Raw genomic sequence first — 25,870 nt, 5'->3', positions numbered from 1 at the left:
TGGTAAATAATGGTGCATCATTTTGTTGCAGCGTTTTTGAAATCAGTGCCTTTATTTTTCTCACCACCCATGAATCTGAAGACATGCAAATGTGATGGCTGTAATAATCATACAGTAACTTACGCTACTTAATGTTAAATTAGAAAAACTCCAGAGCTCATGCTTAAACTTAGACCAACCCAACTTTTTCCTCGTGTTTAGCCCGTCTCTCCTCATGTCACCCTGCTCTCTGTGCGCCGTGGTAACGCTGATGTGAGAGCTAGACTGGTTACCACATGGCTGTTATCCAACTAGAGGCGCTTGAGAGTGGACCGCTTGGAGGGTGGGAGCGCAGTCGCAGGTTATCCATCGCCTGGTGCAAGATCTACCGTCACTCTGCCACGTCTGGGATCTTCCTTTATATAGACGGGAGACTCAACAAAACCACTTTCCTCAACGCGGACCCAGATTGTTCTCATTTTTCTCTTTTGCCCCCCTCTCTCCTTTTTTTCCACCCCCCTGATCAGGCTTAACCACCCTGTGTTTTGTAAAGGCAATTGTTAGTGCGCATCATCGCGGGAGCCAAAAGGAGGTTTGCCACTTCTTCCATAGGAGACTGGTGAGTAAAGCGGCTCAATGTTTCATGTCTTTGATTTCTATTTGCGTGATCATTTAAGTTTTTTTAATTGCAATGTGACTAAGTAATTATTAGGCTGCTAACTTACATATAGTAAGTACAGTAGATAATGTTTGGGTTGATAGAGTTTAAGGTAGGCTGCAACTGTATTTCAACAAGTTAATAAGTTATTTTTTTTATCTAAATGCTGCATAACAGTGATGTTACAGTGAACTCAGTGAGCCAGTGTTCACAGGAGTTAGTAGTTGCAGGTTACTGAAAGATTTTTAATCTGCCCACTTACAAGCCTCCTCATTCTGGTCAGACAACATTCATGTACAGTGTCTCTTCTGCTGTTTCATTCTTGATGTTGTTGTCCTTTAGTTGACTCAAAAGTTAATGAGGTATCACACCACACTGCTCCTTTATATGTCTTATTAAAGGGCTGAGCAGTTACATAATAAGTGAAAATGAATTGGACTCCTTTCTCTTGATTTGAACCTACACATACATGTGAACTCTTCAATGGGCGTGGTTTTGCATTAATGGGACAGTACCCAGGAAAGATACAAATTCCAGAAAAAGTCAGTGAATCCATTAAAGTTTGGGTTATGAGGTCACCTTTTTAAAATCTTGTGTCCTTGTGTTTTTTCTCTCCCGCTCACAGCGGGCTGCTGGAGCGTCATGACAGCTGAGAAGAGCGGGCCTGTTATAAACGGTAAACCAGAGGATGGCAGAGACCCGGAAGGGTCCAGCTCCAGCCTAGACAACAGGGAGTACAATGAGAGGGGCCAATGGAACAACAAGATCGAATTTGTCCTGTCTGTGGCTGGAGAGATCATCGGGTTGGGCAACGTCTGGAGGTTTCCTTACCTTTGCTACAAGAATGGAGGAGGTAAATAATTTCCCTTATCTGTGTTAGATGTATGGACATAAACATAAGACTCAAGGTGGTAGGAGAGGTTTTTGTGTTAGAAAAGCGGTGGACATAAGTCAAGATCCTTTGCTGGACGGGAGAGGCAAGACAGGCAAGAACTGAAAGAAAACAAACAAATTTTATCCCTGATTAGATACATAATTAAGATAGGATATAATCCGGTGTTGTAGTCAAGACCACCTAAACCGAGACCGAGTGAAGACCAAGACCAGACCAGAGCGAGTCCCACAGGACATGACAAAACTTATAATAAAATGTGTAACATTAAAACCAGGCAATCCTCAAATTAATCTGAAAGATCCACATTCCCATAAAACACCCACAGGACACAAACAAAGATTCCTCTTCACTCACCTCTTTTATTACCATACTGTAAAAGTGTACCATGAGAATCAGATGGTATTGCAAATGTGAATTGTATGTGTGGGAAATTTCATTTGTTTTCTATGAGAAACAAATACAAACACTACAGAGCTAAAATCAACTTAACCATCTTTATTAAACACTCCTTTTTTGCACAGGCAATTAAGTGACATCCCTGCGACTGTGATATTGACTGGTCTTGAAATAAAATCCTGGGTCTGTCCTGGGTTTGTAGTAGCTCAAGACAAGACAGAGTAAAAAGGTGGTCGAGTCTGAAACAAGGCCGAGACCTTCAAAAAGTGGTCTAGAGAACAAGACTGATCTGAGTACTACAACATTGATAATTTTTAAAATGTAAAAGGCGCATTTCTGAGTAAAACAAGTAAGACCAGTTCTTTAATCTTCTACGGCACTAACGAGGGAGGTCAGTTTTGTTTCTAAGAGCTTTCACTTTTACAAAACTGGCAAGAGAAGTACCAAAATATGATGATGTCCTTTATAATTTCATCCATTATGCACAATCGTGTCAATAAAAGAGGTGGGTTCCCTCATTAGGCACCATTAGACAGCACAGTATGGATCCTCCTTACAACCTGAAAAGGTCATTTTGCAGTATGAGTGTGACATCATAGTGAGTGCTTTCATCTGAATTTTATGAATTGCTCCTTTCGTACTTGTTTACAGGTTACAGTTAATTTTGAACTATCAAGCTGTGTGACTTTTATTCAAGTATTAATCAAGTGGTATTTATGCTCTCTATGTATTTTCTTTTGTGTGCACAAAGGTGCGTTCTTCGTTCCGTATGTCATCTTCTTCGTGTGCTGCGGTATCCCGGTGTTTTTCCTGGAGACTGCCCTGGGTCAGTTCACCAGTGAGGGAGGCATCACCTGCTGGAGGAAAGTCTGCCCGCTCTTCGAGGGTGAGAAAACACGCACGTCATATCTTTTATCAGGGTCTGCTCAGGATTTTAATAATTGAATAGAAAATCATAAATTATTTGGAGACATAATAGTCGGGGCTGATGGAACTTGAGTCATGCATGTGCGTAGTAGACAGAACACCAGCACTCACAGGTAACTGCACTTATTTAACATGGGAAAACAGACAAAATGAACATGTTTCAACTGCAAAGCACTTGCCAGGGAATCTAATTGTATTTCTTAATGATGATCCTGAGCAACTCTTTTAACTGTCATGTTCCTGTTGAAGCCGTGGGCTCCTACAGGTCTCTTACTGACATTTGTCACGCAGCTGTGAATACTTGCAGGTGACAATAATTCAATAATATTTTTCTTTTTAGGTATTGGCTATGCAACGCAGGTGATTGAAGCTCATCTAAACGTGTACTATGTAGTGATCCTCGCCTGGGCCATCTTCTACCTCTTCAACTGCTTCACCACTGAGCTGCCGTGGGCTGGCTGTGGGCACTACTGGAACACAGGTAGGAGGAGGGAACAGTGGACAAGAAATTATTCTTGCAAACTAAAAAAATAATGTGCATCTCATTTGTTTTAAGAGGAAGGAAATAGAAAATATATCCAAGGATTTAATGTGCATATCTTCACATATACCTGTGGTTTGCTCTTAAAAATAATGCCACCTCATTGTGTATCCACAGAGAACTGTGTCGACTACTACGGAGAAAATGCCACCAACATTACAAACCCCAATGCCACCTCTCCAGTCATCGAGTTCTGGGAGTGAGTACATTTTTTATTAATTTTTTTCATGTTCTGTCATGTTCATTAGTCTTCATATGAGATCTGTTTGAGTGTGCAAAGTCCCATTGGAGAGCATACTACAATGATGGCTTTCATCTCTGTGGGTATAAATATTAATGGTACCACAGTTTGTGTATAGCACCACGAGGAGATGCTCTGTCAGTTACGTCTGAAGTCCTCCTTTAATGTCATTGTCTAACGTAATGTTAAAAATCAGAGCTTCTGACAGCTCCAGACTGTTTCCCTGCCCCCTTCCTCCCCCTCAACCTCTCCCCCAATAATTAGTCAGCCCTTTTCATATTTGTGTGTCAACAGGCCCTGGTAGGCCAGCTGTCTCCCAGCTAGAGCCATGTGTGTGGCAGCGGATCAGGCCTTGTCATTGTGTAATGCTGACCACACTTCCTGTCTCGCTGCCAGTGGCTATGTTTACACTACTGGGTTGAATCTCTCTTTTTTTAACCTATATATTGCAGTGAAATGGTTAAGTTTAAAATGCAATATATATTTTTGTGTCGAAATCAGAATTAAGTGACATGATTTGTGTAACAGAGTAATGAAAACATCAGATTTGAGCCAGCAACATGAACCTGACCACAGAGCAAGACATGGCCAAAAAGCCAACCACCATGTCGTTGGCAAAAGTAGCAACCTGCCAGGCTTTGTTTAATCGATGCCAACACAGACTGTCATGATTCGTACTGTATATACAGCATAAACAAACATCGGTGCAGCGAGTTAAACAAGCTGTATGTTGCCATCTGTATGGAAGTTTATTTACATGGTTTAATTATTGCATCTTTACACTTTAAAATTCAAAGCTTTAAACACTGAATAAGAGCTTGATAAAAAGACTGTCAAACAAAAGCTTTTGTATAAATGTGATTAATTTTGGGCATATGTGCAGTACTATTACCAGTGCATCATTTAAGTAGTGATATGTCTGGAGCATAGACTGTATAAAATAATGGACGTAGCCATGGTGACGTCACCCTTTAGTGTGTGGGCTGCTGTTTTGAAGCCTTGAGTTTGGCATTTTGGCCGCCGCCATTTTGGATTTTTGGACCATATTTGGGTGAGAGGTTGGAGCTGTGGGGGAGCGAGGAGTAGATTTGAATGAGAGCCTTGGGACACTACCAGCAGACAGCCTGTTGCTCACAGTGACCTTAATTATGCGTAACTTTAAACATTAATAAAATTGAAAACTGTACAGCTGTCATGAGACGAAAATGGATTTTAGAACCAGGCTGTGAACATGTTTATTTCTGCTGTAAAGGTGGGCATTTTAACATGGGGGTCTATGGGGATTGACTCGCCTCTGGAGCCACCCTCAAGTGGCCATTTGGGGAACTGCAGTTTTTGGCACTTCAGCCCTGGAAGTTGCAGTTTTTTTTAAATGAACCAAAAGAAAAGACTGAACACGAGATATTAAAGCCTCATCCTCTCGGAGTCTCCAAGAGGATGCAATCATTTGTTAATTTTTGCATGTCAAAAATTCACACGAGAAAGAAAATTAGACATGTTTCTTTGGTAAAGCTAACTTTGGCAAATACTCTTAATGTTGGCTATACATTATTTATGTGACCATGTAGAAGATACCTGCCTTCCGTTTGCTTAGCTGTAGTTTGAACCATGCTCAGTCCCTGAAAAATTGCTAGATACCGGTATTATCTAAACTCGCACACCTGCTTTGTTATAATCCTAGACACAGTGTGCACACAGGTCACACTTTGCACTCATATAAAACCAATTCACATACATTTGAGAGCTCAAACAAGTATATTTACACACATTAGTGTTCACATCTTGCCCTCTCGGCTGACCAGGGAGGGACAGGGGGGCTGTGTTGGACCTAGCCTGTGGCCGGCCACCAAGAACATGTCATGATGATCAATGGCTGGTCAGGAGCTCCGGGGGTGAACTCGGTGGCAAAGATTTGGCAGCACCTTGTAGCTCTGTGGCACCGAGTCTCGCTTCTCATCCTCCATCAATGCTTTTGGCTGGCTTTGCCTCAACAAACAGGAAACACACTGTTGATTCACCACCGCCGACGAGCTATGATGTCATAATCACTGATAAGGTGCCCCGTATCTTGCGCCTACACCTGTGGGCGTATCACTGAAGAGGAGGTTTTAGTTGTAGAGCTGTAGTTGACTATTACAAGCCCTCTGTTGGATTCTATTAGCTCGATAACTCTGTACTGCTGAGCAGCTTGCTTAAATACACAGGGCTTGACGCTAACTTTTTTCCCAAGGAGCACATGTGCTCCTAAGTTGAAAAAGTAAGGAGCACACAAAGAACTTTAGGGGCACAATGTAAATTGATCAAATAATGTGTTTTCCGTAATAAACATGATGCAAATAGACATTTACAAGCAAAATTATTTAATGAATTTGTATACAAAATGTACAGACTGGTAAAATCATCAAGTTTTGAAAAAGTATTGCAATTTAATTTTGTCTTTAATGTTATTATCTTATATATATTATCTTTGCAATATGATTATCTTATATAATGTTATTACTATCCTAAAACATTCTCCAGGTCCTCTGAAACTCTGCAGGACTTATTTCCACCCTGCCCAGCAGCGGTACCATGGCGAACGGTACCTAACTATGGGGAGAACGGAGCCTCTTTTCCCGGTCCCTCTTCTCCGCCACACTTTGACTTATCCCCACCCAGCCGACAGCCTGGCCGTGGAGAACGGTCCCTAACTGCATCAATAAGTGATTAACATAAGGGGGATCAAAATAAAATAAATAAATAAGATAAAAATCAACCAGCCACCCTCCTCCCCTGACAGTCCCTTCATAAGTAAAGAACAGTCCCTAAAGTGCGGTGAGGTTTGTGGACCGTTACCTGGCTGCCACAAGAGAGAAATGTGAACGGCTCGTTTCTCCTCTGACACGCTACATACCTGTGTGCTGCCACGGCTCAGTTGTCCAGGTACTACTGGGCAGTCATGACACCAATGAAAGAGGAAATTACTGGACCTGGAGTCGGACTTCTGTGTCGCGGTAAGCCGTTATCTTGTGCACTATGATCCTCCGCCGTATTCCTCTCACAACCGCCATGATAATAGGGGCGCCCCAGCGCCCACTCCACTAACTTGACGTGGAAATGAGCGGTAGTCTAGAAAACTGGAGAGTTTTTTTTTTTTGTTGTTGTTTGTTTGTTTTGGGTTTTTTTGGAGGGCGCTTGTGCGCCCTCACATAGATTGCGCCCTGCGTGGTCACCCACATTGCCCATAGCAAAAACTGTCCCTGCCTCCGCCACACTTTGACTTATTTCCACCCTGCCGACAGTGGGACTTACGGCCGAGATCCACCGGGCACGTCAGCGGCGAGTCCCATAGCAGCTCGCCCCCCTGTTAATCAATTACAGCGACTCCACCGGCAACGGGAGCGGCACGACAACTCTCTATTTTAGGATGCTCTTCTATTTTTGTCGCGCTACGCTCCCCTACGTGACCCGCCAGCAGATAAAAACTACATGAAATAGTGTGCTAAACGAGCACAATGTGTTTTTAAATGAATAAACCATTATCAGAGGTGATATGTGATGATTTTTTTTCATGCATTTACTCATGTTTATCCGTGACATTGTGTAAATGTCCGTGACGGACATTTGAAAGCGAGTAGATGACAAACAGTACAGTAAACTTGTAGATAACTCAAATATATGTAATAACTTAGGTGGAAAATGCTTTACCATTTCATGCAGCCTACATGCAGCCTCTCGGCTCGGCTTCTCTACGTGTCGCTTCCGTACGCAGTCAGTGGAGGCCATATGAATACGCCGCGACGCTACGCTGTGGACCCCGGCCGTTATATTCATTATGCCGAAAGTGGCTTGGAAAACCGCCCATAACCGTGTCAAACAGGGAAGAGGGAAGAGGGAAGGCGGCTGGAGTTCCTCCAACATTTGCGGTTAGATTATCATATTTTTTTATTAACAAAAATATAGGCTGCTTCGGCTGATTTTTTTTATGCGCACATGTGCCCCTAAATATTTTCTACAGTTCGCACACACCTATTTTTAGTCGCAAATGCGAGTGAAACGCTCGCACTGTCGAGCCCTGATACACCATTTCAGTATTGAAATATACTTTATTTGTTCTCATTGGAAAATTTGTTTTTCGACTCTGCAGTGTAGAAACACAATATATTGACATGTAGCCAGCAGAGGCAATAAGGATCACACAGAATGTTGGACGCAAACCTCTCTTTTACAGCGGTACCCAGCTGTATTTTGGTTACCATCTGCCAACAGAGCTCCACAGACTAATCAACTTAAGAACAGGCAGGGTTGCGTTTGTGGAAATTTAGGTCGACAAGTTGGCCACTTTGCTGACAGCTGCTTGACATAGAGAATCAGGAAGTGAGGTGGAGTAAAAATTAAAAAAACCCTGAATGTCTATTTGCGACTGGGTGAAAATAGTTACACTACAGCTATTTGACTACTTAACCCATTTCCACATGCATTATTATGTATACCCATGCATGCTGTGATTGGCTAGTCACATCGAAATGTCAAGGGAGGAGGCAGCTATGGCAAAGACGCCATGGTTAGGGCTAGTATTAGCCAATTTCGGATATTCTCTGAGATAGTATTCAAGTGGCATAGGATAATAAACAGTTCAGTCCACAACGGAGTAAGACGTGTTTGATGAACGGGTTCTGTACAGGGCTTTCACATGGGAGACTGTGGTTTAAGTCCTGTGTAAGTCAATGTTTGTTATTTTTAGACTTAGTTTACTTATTTAAAGTTTTTAGGATGTATAAATCTGCTGAATGCACACTGTGTACATAAACTTTAGCAAAATGGCTGAATAGATCTGTTCCTAACATCATAATTTGACGCTGTTGGAATGTCCAGGAATATACGTCCCCGTCATGTTTTTCTTTTACCCTGGCTTTTCCGACCGTGGTACTTGTGCTCATTCATTGTTCCCCAAGGGTGAATTTTAATTTCATTTCCAGGAGAATCACAATGGTCAATGGATGTTCTGTTGAAGTAAGGCGTGATTTGACTCAAGGTGTTGTGGTTGACTCGTTAGGTAGTGATCCCTGGACAATATTTTTGCACAAACATTTTGACCACCAAGGACATAAAAGGCTTTCAGGGGCTGAAGAATCTGCATGACCTGTTATAAACAGTGGAGCAAACCAGACTTCTTCCTGCCTGGTTATGTTGCCCACCAAAGTGCAGTTGTCCCACCAGAACCTCCTCGATGCTCAATATCCTCATCTCCATCTCTAGTAAGATTATATGACATTTTTCCGTCAGAGCCACACTGTTGCCGACTGCCTTCATTATTGAGATTCTTTCCCATCCTGTAGGTGAACGAGGGGAGACGTCATCTTCCTTGTTAGCAAAATGACCATCATGTGACCCCTTGTTAACCTGCCATCACTCTTCATCCACCAGGTCCAGACCCAGACCTTTTACTGATAAATTATTGAGAATTATTAAACTTTGATGTCCGCCCCCCTGTTAAAAATGAACAAATGGCCTACTGCCCCCATCCAATCAAAGATGATGACACCTTTCTCTTTGCTTGGTGTCTGTCTTCCTTAAGCCAATCAGACATGATCATTCAGGACATTAACCATATTAGGCCAAAGACAGAGTTGAGGCATGATTAGGATAATGTGTTCGTCCACAGCTTAACAACCATGGGAAGTCCACTCAAGTGGCAGAGGGGACTCAGCAGAAGAGAGGAAGTCTTATTGTTGGATAAGAACATTTCTCTACTCACTTCCATTTATCAGATGATGGGTGGAAAGTTACTTGTGGGAAGGTTGTTGAAGATTGTTGCCATGCCGTCCTCACGTTGTTCAAGACTGCATCGTCCCACACAGATACAGTTCCACAATTGCTGCTTGTAAATTTACCGTCATATTACCTTGTAGTTGCATCCTCAACTGCAAGGTTAGCAGCAGGATGAGGATCAGCCATCATGGATGGAAGGAGGAAGTTGCAGTCTGAATCAGAGGATAGAAATGGTCATCCTGTTGGTTAGTCTCCGCATTGTCATGTTGTTCGCTGAGTTGCCGACAGATATTTTATTTATGGTTTGGTCAGGATGGTCGTTTTTATGATTGGTACTGTGTGCATTCATACTATCACAATGTGAGTGCCTGAGCAAGTACATGAAGAACCAGTAAAAGACAATAAAGGCCTTTAGTGATTAAAGCAAATGTGAAATAGTTTGTTTCCCCATTCCATTACAAAACATAGATTTTAGTTTTGAGGCTCAAGAGATGCAGTTCATTGCTTATTATCCTTGTAGTGGTTTGAAGTTGAGGAGTTGAAGTCCTTTGTGGAGTTGGGGAATGCATTAACTGAACTAGCAACTATAATTAACCAGCAAAAATGACATTACTATTTATACTGAGCAACCTCAAACAAATATGCATTTTTCATCATTCTCCCTCTGTGTTGTAAGTTATTTAGCACAGTTTGCACTTAATGCCTGAAGACAGATCTGCAGAGGCTCTACATCACATGTTCAACACCATTTTCCCTTTCCAGAAAGTGTTTTCGAAGGCTTGAACTTATGTCATGAAATTGTAACTCATCCATGTTCTTTGTGCCAAATCAGACGCAGAGTCCTGAAGATATCAGATGGTATCGAGCACATGGGTGGAATGCGCTGGGAGCTGGCCATGTGTCTGGCCCTGGCCTGGTTCATCTGCTACTTCTGCATCTGGAAGGGACCCAAGTCGACTGGCAAGGTGAGACAGAGTAATGCATCTTTACTGTTCTGTGTGTGCCTGTATGTGAGTCTGTGCAATGCAATCACAGGAAAGATGAGAAAATTTTATGGGTAATGCGGTTATCACACCATCCAACTCATGATGGAGGATTTTTTACATGAGTGTTTGTGTGCTGGAATGTGTGTGCATGTTACTTTGCTGGGTTTTTTTTTTTATTCACTGGAGCAGTTTTAATTTTCATCTTGCTCACTGAAACAACCACAAGATTTCCCATCTTGTCCTCAAAACAACTTGCTGACAGGAAGCCCCAAGTACTCCACCCCCCCGCAAATAGAGGACAAAAGGGGTGTCTGCACCACCCACTTCTACCTTTCCTCCCATCACCCTTTCCATTTTAATGTCCTCCTTGAGTCTCTTCTAGCAGCCTCAAGGAGGACAGTGAGGACTCTGCACCTTGGTTTGGGTGCTCAGCTCCCCCTCTTAGATTGAATGAGACAGAGTGAGTAGAGAGATGGAGATGGAGTGAAAAAAGAGAGGGAAGAAAGAGAGTAAATAGAAAAGAGGAGAGGTGTGTGAGGAAAAATTAATGGGCTCACATTCTACATGACAGGGGGGAAAAAAACAACTAGGCGGCAATGCCTATATCTCCCTGAAGTGTCTTTTGTCTGGCTGTGAAGTAAGAGGGGAGAAGGCTTCTTCATGGCCGGGCTTTAGCAGCCGGTCCAAGATTGATTCCTGTATTCACTGGAGGAAAGGAGAGCGTTCATGAGGAGCATGCAGAGTATATCCTCAGCCTCCGCCTCTGCTGCCTCTCTCTCTCCCTCTCTCTCCTGCTATGAGAAATAAACCACAGCTAGCCCGTTGCAAGAGAGAGGCGCTTTCTTCTCCACAGACCCTACAGCCCATTCAATTCCGACTCTGCTAAGCTGTTTGCTTTTGTTGGCCGTGTTTGCCAGCCATTCTCACATTTAAGCCCTCCTGTTAGATTTACGGCGAGGCAGGGGCAAGTTTGACCAGTAAATTTGTGGTGGCTTAAATGTTTACCCGTGGTGAGCTGGACGAAGCATGTGGAGCATCAAAAGTTCATGGAGAGATTGAATATTGTCCTTTTCATCTCCAGAGAGATGAAGAGAAAGAGGGCGAGAAGGTTTAGGGTGTGTGATCATTTTATTTGACAAATTAAAGGAGGGATTTGCCAGGCAGGAGACAACTTTTCCCACACTTTCCCCCTGTAGGCCACACTAGGATTAACAGAGTTTACAGTGGACAGTCTAATTGAGTCTTGTGGATCCTTACTGTTTAAAGACTATCTTGGTTAGGAAATGGGTCTTTATTAAACTTTTGATTCAGGTTTTGAAGGTGAAGGATGTTCAGGATATTCAGAGTATCGTCAATTTCTGAATGGTTGAGGGTAAAATCAAGCTTAAACTGGCAATGTAACAGTGAACTGAACTTCTAGTTAGATTAAGAAGTTCACTGCATCGAAACCTGCAATAAAATAATTGCTTCCACCTCGTAAAAGGAGTTTCCATTCATGAAAGTGCTGCTCGTAGTTGTACAGTAATCTGACCAGGGGTATACGAGTAATTGGAGTGTGCATGCGTTTATGAGTGTGTGTTTAGGCCCGTTTATGTGAATGGTCCACTTTATCTTTGTCTGTAGTATGTGCACACCCATTTCAGTGTTGTGAATGAAATTGTGTGCGTGTGTGTGTGTATGGACTCATGCACTTCTGTGCGCGCTTCAAAGAAAAGCACATTTTCCCACACTGCCAGCATCACTCCTCTGGGCTTCTCCTGTTTAAGAGACGGGGCCAGAGGAGCCTTCTTTTCTTTTCAGTCTCCTGGCCCGGCTCTGTTCTGTCCTGTTCTGCCCTCAATTGGACTTTGACTGGATGCCAGCAAGCCAGGGGATGTATGTTGTCCGCCTCTGCCTTCCAAGAGGCCAGGGTCTTTGTTCAAGGGGTTTCTAAGAGTCTTGAGATGTCGAGCACAATTCTGCAAAACCTGAATGGTTCAATAAAAATGGGAGTGTTAGTTCGATGGTTAGCAAGTGCTAGCTACTGTACTGAAGGTATGTCTGATGTTTACTATAGTGGAGTTGACTCTCTAGTGCTGTGCGTGATACCCTTTCTACCCTATCCTTCCAAAACTTGAGCTGCAAAACTGAGTGCTAAAACTGAATGCTAATATACTCCAGGTTCCAGGTTAAGCTGACCCCCCTCTTGGTATGACTTTATTTTGACAGTCCACTGTTGACTCCAAACAGTGTATCAGTAGATATTAAACTGTCATCAGCTGACGGTCACAAATTCAGGCAAAAACATGGATTATGAATGGGAACAATTAAGTAGTGCCCTTTTGTGAACCAGAGTTCAGCTGTGATCTACAAATTGGTTCAAAAGGTGTGTGCTGCTGTAAAATAAGTATGTTATAAATCCAGAGACTCTGTGGACAGATCTGTCTTCTACTGAGCTGAATGTCAAGAAGATAGTCAAGTTTGTTGATTTGTTTGATATTCTCAATACAGTAAACCAATGATAAGATTTTCATTTGACCTCTCAATCCCAACCTTTTTGTTTTGTGAGAGCCTACAAAAAATCAGAACAATCAGCAGTTGTACCAAAGATTGATTTTTCCTGTTTTGAGGAAAAAATATACAGTATATTTAATTTTGGGAAGCAAAAAACATGTATTTTTTTATACCTTAAATAATCTTGGGACCCCCTCATCTCTCTTGAAACCCCTCAGTTACTTTGTTCAGTCCAAACCACAGTGACTTCAAATGGACACCAAAGTGATTAAAGTTGATTCGTGAGCCCTTCTGACACTTGTAGGTTTCAAAGGTTCCCCTGATCTTGACATCAACCATGTTTGGTACAGCCTGCTAGGTGTCATAGTTGGTTAGATCCTTGAGAAAATTTAAAAATTGGTCATTGCTTTACTTCCTCACATTGTGGCACATTGTGACAATGCATTTGTGTTTGTTTGTGTGTGCAACAGCAATTTGAAGAAGTTTCTTCAAGTTTGGCATAAATGTTCACTTGGACTCAAAGATAAACCGATGAGATTTTGGTGGTCAAAGGTTAAAGGTTAAGGTCACTGTGACCTTGCATATGTCTCATTCGGTGAACACCATATCTCAAGAGCACCTTTAGGGAATTTTTATATATTAGGCAAGAACGTTTACTTGGTGGTCAGAGGTCAAGGTCACCGTGACCTCACAAAACATGTTTTTGACCATAAATCAAGAATTCATTTGCTAATAATGGCAAAATTTCACTCAGATGTCTAATAGAATGGGGCGTTGGTGGCTTAGTTGATAGAGCAGGTGCCCCATGTACAAGGTTGTTGCCGCAGCGGCCTGGGTTCAACTCCAGCCTGTGGCCCTTTGCTGCATATCGCTCCCTCTCTCTCTCCCCCTTTCACGCTCGACTGTCCTATCAATTAAAAGCTAAAATGCCCCCCAAAAAATAATCTTAAAAAAAAAGTCTAATAAAATAAAATGATGAGGTGATGAGATTCAATATCCAAAAGATTAACTTCATTGTGACATCATAATATTCTGCAAAACCCTTTTCTGGCCATTATTCAGCAGCATGACTCAGGAACAGCAGGGGAGACATTTGGTCAGATTTGGTGACTAATCTTGGGTGTCCACCTTGAAACTGTACTGATTGTAGAGATATTCTGTGAAGGAACCATGTTTTTAACAGATATGGATGTAAACTGTAACTGCAACTTGACAGGTTCGCAACTGCTAGGCACTTATTGTAGTTATTTTTAAATAGGGGGATGAGGAGGTGGCTATGTTGGTTAGAGCCCGTTATTTATCAGCTGTGACAATTGCTTGCCATATTTTTGCTTTCCACAGCCTTACTTTGACCTTATCTTGTACAAATCATATCTAGTTATGTAAGCAAATACTACTCTACATTCTGACAGTGACTCAGTGTCAGCTGTGTTTGTCTGTGATCTGTACATATTTTAATATTCCAAATCTGTGCATGTTTATACCTGCAGGTTGTGTATGTGACAGCAACATTTCCATACTTCATGTTGTTGATCCTGCTGATCCGAGGAGTGACGCTGCCAGGAGCATTTGATGGCATCAAGTTCTACCTCTACCCAGACATATCACGTCTCTCTGACCCTCAGGTAGGCCTGGACCCACTGTATCTCTGTCTCTACTGGTAAAAAAGAAAAAAGATCTGCCTCCAACATTATAGGTACAATGTTAAAGTGCCACTAGTGATGCGCGAAAATGAACAAACAAATCATTTTGAACAATTCTTTTTAGTGTATGGTATGTACCAGGTCAGCCTGATGAACATCTGAGTGCTCATGAATCCCCGACTCTTCCCACCTTTACCATAGTGTACTGCTCACACTGTTTGCTACAGCGAGTCTTGCATCAAGACCTCTGCCAGCCAAGGGCAATGGTGCATTCACATGCTCCTCAGATGGTTGTGATGTGATGTGTTCATGAGCTTTCAGTTGTAATTTGGAAACAACATGGACACTATAAAGAGGATGTGTTGTATTTTATTGCTAGCACTTGCATTTAAGATGCATTTAAACAACATGTTGATAACGATTAGCAAAAGAAACAAATCAAGTGAGCCATTAGATATGATGGGGAACTAATTTTTCAGATTATTCCAACAACTTGAATGCAGCACAAGGCTGCAGAGATAACGGGCATGTCTCCCACTTGCCCATCAAAGACTGACACATCGCTTGTCAGTGACATTTCTGTAACATTGCATTAAGCTTACATAGCCTACCTACATACAAGTGGGATGCTGAATCAATGCATTAAGATTAATATATTATCTTTATCAATGTGAACTCATTCATATTGACTAGTAATGCACTAAAGAGAAATTTGTGGGGCGGGCAGCACTTCCTGCCAGACTTGCATGTACTATAACAGAGTGTCACAGAAACAAAAACAAACATATTTTGCAAGAAACATCAAAACTGGAAAGATCTGATACATTAACATTTATCAACTCAAAGGAACTGATGCTGTGAAAAGAATCACTGTGCCCATCACTGAGTGCCACTGAGATGTTGCCACCAACCAGTAAGACAAAATAATAGGTTTTGCCATTTTATCAGTTGTTATACCTACGAATGTGAAAGAAAGTCAGTGTTACAGCTTTAATTTTATAGTGGAGCTGCTGTTATCTTTATGTGTTAGGATCCCACCACCTTTTGAAAGTTACCAGAAGGACAGCCATGGAGGTGAGAGGACACACACTGTGTCAGTCATTGCCGCATAAATTCCTCTCCTCAGTGATCAGCAGGAAATATGCTCATGTAACAAACCCCTTTTTTATCATAAGTTATGTAAATTGTAAAACCCCCAAACATCCACACACAGCAGCTATATAAAAAAAGAAAAAATGGAGTTGTAACACTTAATGGCTGTAAGTGGCACGTGTCAAGATTGCAAGTCTATTAGTGTCCATACCTGTAGTGTAGACGGTGTACATCATGTCTACAAATACAGCTCTTTAGCGTGGCTGCTATAACTTGTCTTGTTGCTGGTGGCACTGGTTGGACTGAAATTGCAAGTCCAGTAATACTGACAGGGATGCCACACATCAAGGACATTGTAGTACCCTAACCTGCTGTAAGACACAGTAAATACTGTACAGAATACACACAATTTTGGTATTTCCCAACCAAATCTTAAGGCAGCAGTTATGTTAAATCAGTCTGATTGTGCTCTGTGAAAACAGTGACTGTTGAAAGGCAGAAGGTACCAAAGTAAAGCAGGAGGGGTTAAAGAGACTCATGGGATTGAAATTATACCCCTGCCTTACACCCACCTGTCTGGAGCTGAATAGCTGCCAGGGGGACAGGTGGTGTTATTGTTACTGTAATGGGATGGGGGATCAGTCTTTTTTCACTGCGATCACTGTTTATGTACTTTTTTGTACCGTTTTATTCCATTTATTCAGAGGGAAGCTGTTTGCCAAATGGTACATACTACCTTTGTGTGGCAAAGACTAAAAAAAGGCAGCTGTTTCATATAGTTACAGACATTTGGCTTCAGGTATAAACCCACCTCTATTGGCAGTGATTCTGCTGTGGCTTATTACAGAGCCAAGATCATCATAGCAGAGCTGACACATCCTGCTGGTGATGAGATGATCTAGGGTCAAGAAAATAGTGAGCCTTGAGAGCTAGAGGGGTGGAAAGTTCAGGATTTGAAGCTAATAGAGATGGTGCATTGATATATAACACAGACAGACAGACAGACAGACAGACACACGCACAGAGCAGACTACTTGACCTCGTCTGAAAAAGGCAGACACCTTGGGTCGCTAGGCAACAGTGCGCACGAAAATGTCAGTGGATGGGGTGTCATGACAACTTGAATTGAGATGGATGAGTTTGAGGGAGACAGAGAGAACAGATCAAAACACAGTGATTGACAGTTTGATAAATTGATAGATTGATTTGAACGTGAAGTTTCTGTATCACTTTGAGTGGCAATATCACTGATTATATTTCAGGAAAGTGTTGTCACATTTAATTAAGAAAAAAAACTGAAAAATTTGAAATTCATTCTTATTGTAAAACTTTATGACATGAGTTCAGAATTGACTGTTCACTGAACTCTTTTTCCGAACAGTGATTGTCCAATCACAACTTAACAACCCTAACTTGGCTCAGCAGTCCTGTCAAGCTTGGATTTCTCTGCGTTTTGAAATGATGTACATGGGACTGTAGCAAAAGCAATATTTGAAATTCAAACAGAGAGGAGCAAAACTATAATGAAGGGATTACACAGTGTGTTAATCTGCTGTAGCATAAACTGCAATCGTTAGCACGCTTGGTTAACTAGCTTTTACCTGTAGTAGAAATCTATCGTCCGAGGCAAAGGAGCACGCTAAGCTTCTCTGGGACATGCAGCTTAAGCCTCAGTCTGACAAGGAAAAATTTTATCTTTGCAGCCTTCATGTGCACACTTCAGAAACCTTTAAAAGTTTCTTGCTTTAAGAAGAGTCAATTAGAAACATTAAAAAGTCAGCTGGAGATGGCAATACTTTTTTTAACCAAGTTAACACTGCAGCTCCTGCTGATTAAGGTCTCCTTAATCTGGATGCCTTTTATGGATTGGAGGACCCAATATTTTATTTATCTTTTTCTACGTTAAAGGACCACAAAATCATCCTCACTGCTTGATGACTCCATATTGTGTCGTGTTGTAAATTTTCTCAGCAATTGGAACAGTAAAACACATCAGATTCAGTGTGCAAGTTTTCTGTTTGTAACAATTTTATTGGATGACCAATTTAAAAAAATGCATTTGAAAAAAATGGACTTGGTTTTCAAAGGCCTTAAGGCCGTGTCTGATAAAATTTACTCATTCACTACTTCCTAATCACTATTTAGGGAGTTCTATACAGAGGACTTTTTTGCGAGCTCATCTGCAAATTGAAAAAACACATTTGGACACTCAGGTCAATATTTCACTAATTATGGTATTGCTGTCAAACAATTCAAATGTGCCAGATCAATGTCAGATGGTTGGGCATCCATAATAAACACAGAAATGGATTTGTGTGCTAAATATATGATATTATACTGAGCATATTTTCCAAAATTAATAAATACAAAGTACTTTGTTTTTGTTGGACATTGTGTCTTTATGTTGCGATGCGTTGCTCTGCTCACATTTAACACATTATTTTCTGCCCCAACTCATTGACTTGTCTTGAGCCTGTTGTCATCAGGAAAAACAAATAATACTCTTTATAAAACAAGCTCTGTGGAAATGCCATCCAGCATCAATCTTTCTTTGTTTGTTCTCACAGTAATTCAAATATTTTTGATTAGGAGATGAAACAGAAGTACTGGACATAGAAGAGTTAGATGTGACGTCTTGCTACACTAGCAAGAAGTTGTCAAGTGAAAAGATGAAGATGATACTAGCACTCTTTATTTATATTTACAATAGATACACACCATGATTATTTCTGATATTTTTTACGTGCTTTTCTCACCCCTGAGTCAGTACGCGGTTATCCACCCTCTCCACCGAGGACCCGTTGATATTAAGGGGAGTGTAGTTCCTTGGCTGCCTCTTTCCACCACCAAGTCCACCATCATCTTTTTAGTTTGGCTGATGTTCACACCAGGGGGTCAGGTCCTGTTTTTAGGTAGGCCCATTAATTATCTGTGATTAAGCCCACCACTGCTGTGTCGTGACGGTGTTGGAGTTGGAAGTGGCTACACAGTCGTGTGTGTACAGGGAGTACAACAGGGAATCCAAAACGCAACCCTGGGGTGCCCCTGTGTCGAGGATCCACATATACAGTGAGGTGTTAAGTCCTATCTCCTTGAACTTTGTGACCAGCCTGGAGGGAACTGAAGTGTTATCTGCTGAACTGTAGTCAGTAAACAGCAATCTCACATAGCTCCCTTTCTTTTCCAGCTGAGATAGCATGGTGGGGAGGATGAGTGCTATGGTTTCTTCTGTAGATGGGTTGGGACGGTAGGCAACCGCAGCTAACTCTCCCTGCAAAACTCTGTCGGAAAGATGCAGAATTTGTCATTCGTCTGAGTTTTGCTGGCTTGCGGGTTGTTGTTCGAATTAAAGGCTGTACTTCTGCGTTTTCGTATTGCCCGCCACCACGGACTCAAAGAGTTTACAAGTGGATCAAGAGACGGAGCAGCCCCTCTCTCTCTCATACTCAGACTAAACACCGACCCAACGTTAAAACTAAAACTGAGTTGCCTATTTCTCACTTCAATTACTTTCAGAAATACGTTTTAGCTTACCATTTAACTGAAATCACCTGTAACCAGTTGGTGGTAGTTGTAGATTTTCCACCTCTTGGGTAAAAGTGAATGCCACAGCCCCTTTATTCTGCTTTTTCTGGTTATGTAGCACCAATTTCAAAAGTATTTGTATTTTTCTACTGTATTGGCAGCCTACATTTATGAAAAGGTTTTCTTTCCATTGGTGACATACTTCTTTAACTTTCATATAGTCTTAGACTACATCCCCTCTTGGGCAAACTTTGACATGGTTGCAATCGCGCTGTACTCTCTTGTCTACCTTTTTCCTTCTGTGTAATGCATGATGGTATATAGTGCTCGGTTAGTGACCATTGGGTGTACACCACTTTTCATAATGCATAATCGCATACTTAGAGTCCAGCACTACAAAATGGTGAACTCATGTAGTGAGTACTGTGTGGTTCAGGACACAGCCTAAAGAACCCACCTACTTCAGTGTGATAAGAGCACTTGTTTTCTAGCCATGTCTCCTTTGGCAAATATTTTCATGCTTGCAAATTGGGTAGCTCTCTTATAATATATACTTTTAACATATGACCTTTGATTACTTCAGACTCAAACACCTGTTTTACACTCTTAATGGCAACAGTCGGTCCATGGGGTGAGATAACTGGAAATAAAGCCAGTCTGTATCTGTACAGACATACTGCCAGTCTGTTTCACACAACTTGTTGGCAAAAGCAGCTCCTTGTGGTGAAAAAAGGTGTTAAGAACATCCAGTCACATCCATGCTGTAACCTGAGATCGAATGATATACTGCAGTATAAACATTAACTCTTGATAAAATGGCTGTCACCAGTTATTTTTCACATTATTTTCACATATATCTATGCATTTCAATGAAAAAAAGTAATTGTTACACGATAAAACATTTTATTTATTTTTTCCAGCTGCTGTCCAGATGATTGTTGTATCTGTGAGTGTAGTAAAGTAGTAAAGAGCGGGAAACAGTCATTCAGATATACAGCGGACGAGACAAAATGGATCGACAAAGACACAAACAGAGGCACAGTGAAGGAGGGTGATAAAGAAGGGCTGCTGTTTGGCAGAGGAAGACATTACTTCTGACACCAATGTTAAATTAGCTTCCTCAGGGACAATCAGGGCTCTGTTCTGTTCACCAGGCTGTGTGCAGTGTGTGTGTGTGGCTGTATGTCACCCGCTCTTTTTACACCCCTGAACTTCATCATGCCTCCCCCATTCTGTTCTTCCTTGTACCTACCTCTCCCGCCTTCTCACTCTCCACTCTGCACTGAGCATCACCCCTCCTCTCTACGCTTCTCACACTCTCATACTCCTTATCCTTTCTTGTTATCTTTCCATTCACTATGACTGAAAATGTGTGGATGTTTGTGTCTTTTCCCAACCTCTCACTAGTCAAACCGACCATCTCACTTTTATTTCCCTTCTTATTTCCAGCTTCAGAATACATTCTTCCCTTTATATAACAGCAAGTCCCAGCTTGTTGTTGAATACCTTTTTTTGTCAAAAAGATGGACAACACAGATATCAGGAAAATTAGCCTTCAATAGAGTTGATAAAAGCTCACATGTTCAGGTGGCCAACAGGTAGTTCCCCTATGGTATGTTGTGGAGGTCAAAACTTATACCTGAAATACCTCATCTTTCACTACTTAGACCTCATGGGACTTACTGTACCTTCCTAAAATTGATATGGTGAAAGTGTTTGCAAATTTACACATCCAGCAGGACGCTAAAGTTGCTAGCTGCTGTATTCTAATCACCTAGTTTGCCAATTTTGTCTGCTGTTTGGTGCTGAGCAGCTATCATTCAGTGGGTTGTTTGGAACTTTGTCTCTGTAAACAGCTGCCTGCTGCAAATGCTGCTGAAATGACACTTTGAGAGCAGTGAGGGTAAATCAACACAGTAAAGTTGTGGGTTGAAGAGAAAAACTTTTTAAATCTATATTTTGTGGTGTTTTGTTGCTGTGGTGTGAAATTTTGTACATGGAAGTTAAGCTATAGAGAACCGCATTTTTAAATCAATGTTACTGAATTGAAATTAAATGGGATTAATGCCCCTAATGCTACAATGCAGGAGGAGCCAACATGGTGGCCAAGAGTGCCTGGTCACCTGCAGGGAGCCAATGAGTTGCCTGCAGGGCATGTTCTATAAATAATTACGGTCAAGCCAGCCGTCACTCATCTCTCTATGGTCACATCAATCGATGCTGCGACTGTAGCACACTCATATGCTGACATTTATTGTAAATGCAATTAAATGGCCCAGATTGAGCTGATGATTGGAGCTAGCAATGGATTTGGCAAAGTTAGCAGAAGGATACACATGTGACTATATCCAGTTTTCAAAATAAGGTGTTAACAAAGGGTACATAAAGAATACATATATGAAAATAAGAATAATTTGATTATATTCTCAAGAATGTTCAATTTCAAGATAATCCAAAGTTTAAGTCCCATATTTGTGCCTCGAAATAGTGACATTTCTGAATACCTGACATCTGTAAAACCAATAAGGTGTTTACAGATGTTTTCTTTTGAAACATTACAAAGGAGCTTAGGAACTTAGAACTTTTATATTGTACAAAGATGTAAGAAATGCGACTTTGTATGACTTTAAAATGTTGAAACAAATTAATTGTTGAGTTCAACAGAGAAATTATTTAACTTCCATGTTTAAAGTATATCTGTTTTCAGATTATCTAAAGTATTTAATCAATACAATAGTTGTAAAAAAAACTTCACAGCACATTTATGACCAATGGAGTTGGAACATGAAAATGATAAAAACTGAAAAGACAAGATTTTAACATGACAGAAGCAACATGCACGTTTGGGTTGAAAACTGATTTAAAAAATGTGTTTTGCTTTTTTTTTTCTTTACTTGGATGTTTGATATTTACTGTACAGAATGATGTATGTCCAGAGCTTGCATGAATTTGATACTTGACTTGCATGATGGACTTCTAAATGATTGGGATATAACATGAGCATTCAGTGAAGATAAAATTACACTCACTGTATGGCTCCAAGGTAAATTAGTGAGTGAAATCTAACTGATTAACTTCAGCCAAATATCTTACTGCATTCCATATATATATATATATATATATATATATAACACCTATGGATCTGATATATAAAAAGAGCGGGACGTGAGGAGCACCGAGAGTGGTACATTTACATTACAAGAACACTATCTTACAGCCAATGTCATCCAGCTTTCACACAGTAGAAAAGTTTCCTGGAGCCACAGTCTCAACATAACCAAACACAAGCTGGCCAAATTAGGCACAACATCAACAAGTGATTCTCTCTGCGCCTGGGCCTTTAAGGTTTCCCCGCGCTGTGCGGCCATCAGCCGAGGGTGAACTAAAGAGAACATTAATGAACATTAGGAGAGAAAGGCCTGTTCTTCCACAGGAACAGTCCTGTGTTTGTGAGGTCACAGAAGTTACCGTGGTTACTCCCAGGAGGGAGCGAAGACCGTGCGTTTGTTAATTGTTTCTCGGTGGGGAAATGAGATTAGTGGTTGAATGGTGATGTGAGAGAGTTTTCAAAGAGCCATGCTGCATTAAGTTTGAATTTGCTAGCACACCATGCTATCCTGTGGGTCCAAGGGTTCTGTGCTGAACTACAAACTAGTTTCATAATACACATTTTACTGCTTCACTGTCTCAGTGAGAATCTTACACGTGTAAATCCACATGTAGCCCACATGAACAGTGGTGGAAGAAAAATTTGAGATCTAATACTTAGGTAAAGTATGAATACTACGGAGTAAAACTACTCTGCAACAAGGTTAAGTCTTGCATTCAAAACTGTACTAAAAAAAAGGTACAAAAGAATCAGCATCAAAATATATTTACAGTACCAAAAGTAAAAGTCCTGCATGATGCAGAGTGGTCCTCTTCAGCCTTCATATACATATCACTTTAATGTTGCAGCTGTTAAAGTTGAAACTCATTTTAATTACTTTAGACACTGCTGTGTATTTCACCTGTAAGAATACATAATAATGCAGTAGTTGCATGTATTTTTTATTAATAATCTAAATCTGTAAACTAACTTGAGTTTTTTAATAAATGAAGTGGAGCTAAAAGTACAATATTTCTCTCTGAGATGTAGTATAAAGTATCATAAAATGGAAATACTCAGGTAATATACAAGTATGTTAAAATTTTACTAAAGTACAGCACTTGAGTAAATGTCCTTAGTTACACTTTATCACTGCCCATGAATTAAAGTCCTGTAACACAGGTCAGGCTACCAAAATATAGAATTGATAGAAATGATAAAAGTCTTGCATTATACATCGTCATTAGGCTACTGATCACATGTTTTCTAGCAATGTGATACTGAATTGTTTCCTTCAACCCACTGTATACTGTGATAAGCCACGACCCTAAAGAGGATTAAACTGCAAGAGAAAGTTATGAATTGATGATCTTTACTAATCCCCACTGCATAGGAATTTACTCACAGACATTTTAGCCACTGATTGCAGTCCAACAGTTCTTCATATCTGAATGACAAAATTTGTTGTTTGTTACAATGCATTGATATTATGTAAGGTAGAACATTGTCAAGCACCTTCCAACCTTTGCTGCCTAGAGAGGACGGTCTTTATATATATATAAACCCCCAAAAATGTGCCTACTAAACACAAAGAACACAAAGTTTGAAAGGACCAGTGTGTAAAATTTTGAAGTGGCCTTGAGGTGCATCTGTGCCACCAAATTCAGGCCGCCACTTAAATGTAAAAATACGAAAAGCCGTCTCGAGAGCTAGTGTTTGGTTTGTCCGTTCAATGTGGTGGGCTCCGTAGAAGGGGACCTGCTACATATGTAGATATGAAGGGCTCATTTTAAGCCAACAAAAACATAACAAATCTTAGTTTCAGGTGATTAAATGTGGAGCAGGTGGATTAAAACGCAGGAGACTGCAGGCAACAGGAACTCGAATAAATCACATTTTATTCAAGGTTTAAGTAGCAAAAAGCAAAGTTAAAGATCACATATAAAAACCAAGGATCTAATAGAGACTGAATTGAAAACCTGGACTTGAATACAAACTAATATGACGAGGGGATGAAGTGCAGGTGGAGAAAAAGGTGAAGAGGCTCAGCTGAGGAGAATCAGGTGATTAGACAGGAGAACAGGCAAGAAGCTGATTGGGAAAAACTTTGGAGTAGAAAAGAACTAATGAGACTGATGCAGGGCAGGTGTGAAGATGGGCAAATGAGGGAGAAGCAGCACAGGAACACAGGACGGGAAAAACACAGTTAGCAGAAACCCCCAAACTCAGAAAACACAATCATCTTATAAATAAACTGACCAGAGATAAAACAAAGACAGAATAATTAATAAAGGCAACTTAAATGATTCATAGTCTGTTACAGATACAACTCAGTCAAGTCTTCTCAAAGTCTGAAGTCATCAAGACACAGATCAGACAGTGACATTATACACTAACAAAAAGCTAATCATAATTATTATTTTCTATTTTTGCCAATAGACCCCTCTAAATCCAACACACTGACAGGACCATTAACTTTTTGAATGTAAAGTAATATGTCAGCTTTTCAGTGCTTTGGTCTTGACAAACAATTTCAGTATACCCCTACTCACATTGCCACCCTACTAACAATAATTATTTGAGTTAGAAAGGTAAAAAAAAACAAGTTGTCTGTTTAAGTAAACCCTACATCATAGTATCTGACCTCAGTTAATCCCAAACCAAACAGTAAAAAGGAGTGGAGCCAGTTAGTGTAGTGAACTATGAATATTTAGGCACTGGAAGACTTTGTGTCTACTTTTAGGATGTTAATCCATGATTCATGCGGCTCCACTGTGTTCCTCTCAGAGGGGAAAGAAAAGGTTGAGCTGAGCCGTAATTTCATTACAAAATCACTGAGATGATGAAAATCAGGTAGATGAGCGGTAACAAAAGAAATGTGGGGTTTCATTAGAGCAGATAAAGAGTCATCTCTTGACATATCATGGTAATCTTTTGTAAATGGGAAAACCTATTTTACTCATTGTAATTCTGTGATTTAATTAACTTTAAAAATTCTCACAAAAAGAAAAGTTTTCAGTAATCATCAGATGACAGGCTGAGAAGAATTGATGAAGTAGAAATTAAACTGTAAAGTGGATCAAGAGCACAACGAATTATCAGATGCCTAAAAAGGTTCTGAAACTTTAATTGGTCTATGAATATCTGTTTGAAGACGACTTTATGCCAAGGATGATTATAGCTGTTCAGACTGTTGGTTGTTTTTTACATTAAAGGAATACTTCACTAACAAAATGATAATTTGCATATCAATAACTCACCCTTTATTACATTGAAAAATGGAGGAAAAAAAGTTTTTGTCACATGCCTTTTACGTTAAACGAAGAATCCAAAAACTGAAAAAATTCTTGATGAAATGGGGAAAAAGGGGTCTGCCTTCAATAGCAAAACTTTGTCAAAGCACCCATTGAGAAACTCTCACGAAACTCATGCAGCAAGTTGTGTTACAGCTTGTAAACACATGTTTTAATATAGTTTTGCTCAGAAGTTTTTTATCTGTTTTTGGAATTTTCATTCAATGTAGAGACATGCGAAAAAAACAAAGTTTTCCTCACAAATTCAACGTAACACAGACTGATTTTTTTTTATATAAAAATGATATATTTGTGGTTGATGTATTCCTTTACTTTGTCATCCATTTATGTACGTACTGTGT

The 25,870-nt window shown here is 40.5% G+C and overlaps 1 protein-coding gene across 1 annotated transcript in view; it reads left to right on the top strand.

The window, feature by feature from the left end:
- Positions 1-266: 266 nt before the first annotated feature.
- slc6a11b (solute carrier family 6 member 11b) overlaps positions 267-25,870 on the top strand; it is a 46,239-nt gene continuing 20,635 nt past the window's right edge. The window contains exons 1-7 of the mRNA XM_033627075.2: positions 267-598; positions 1,263-1,490; positions 2,680-2,814; positions 3,196-3,336; positions 3,514-3,595; positions 10,221-10,353; positions 14,358-14,492. Coding sequence (XP_033482966.2) covers positions 1,280-1,490; positions 2,680-2,814; positions 3,196-3,336; positions 3,514-3,595; positions 10,221-10,353; positions 14,358-14,492 — 837 coding nt within the window. The 5' untranslated portion in view covers positions 267-598; positions 1,263-1,279. The remainder of the gene's footprint in view (positions 599-1,262; positions 1,491-2,679; positions 2,815-3,195; positions 3,337-3,513; positions 3,596-10,220; positions 10,354-14,357; positions 14,493-25,870) is intronic.

This window comes from Epinephelus lanceolatus, chromosome 1 (assembly GCF_041903045.1).
Source record: "Epinephelus lanceolatus isolate andai-2023 chromosome 1, ASM4190304v1, whole genome shotgun sequence".
Classification (NCBI taxonomy): domain Eukaryota; kingdom Metazoa; phylum Chordata; class Actinopteri; order Perciformes; family Serranidae; genus Epinephelus; species Epinephelus lanceolatus.
Note: the sequence above shows the minus strand (reverse complement) of the source record. Positions and strands in the feature narration are given on the sequence as shown.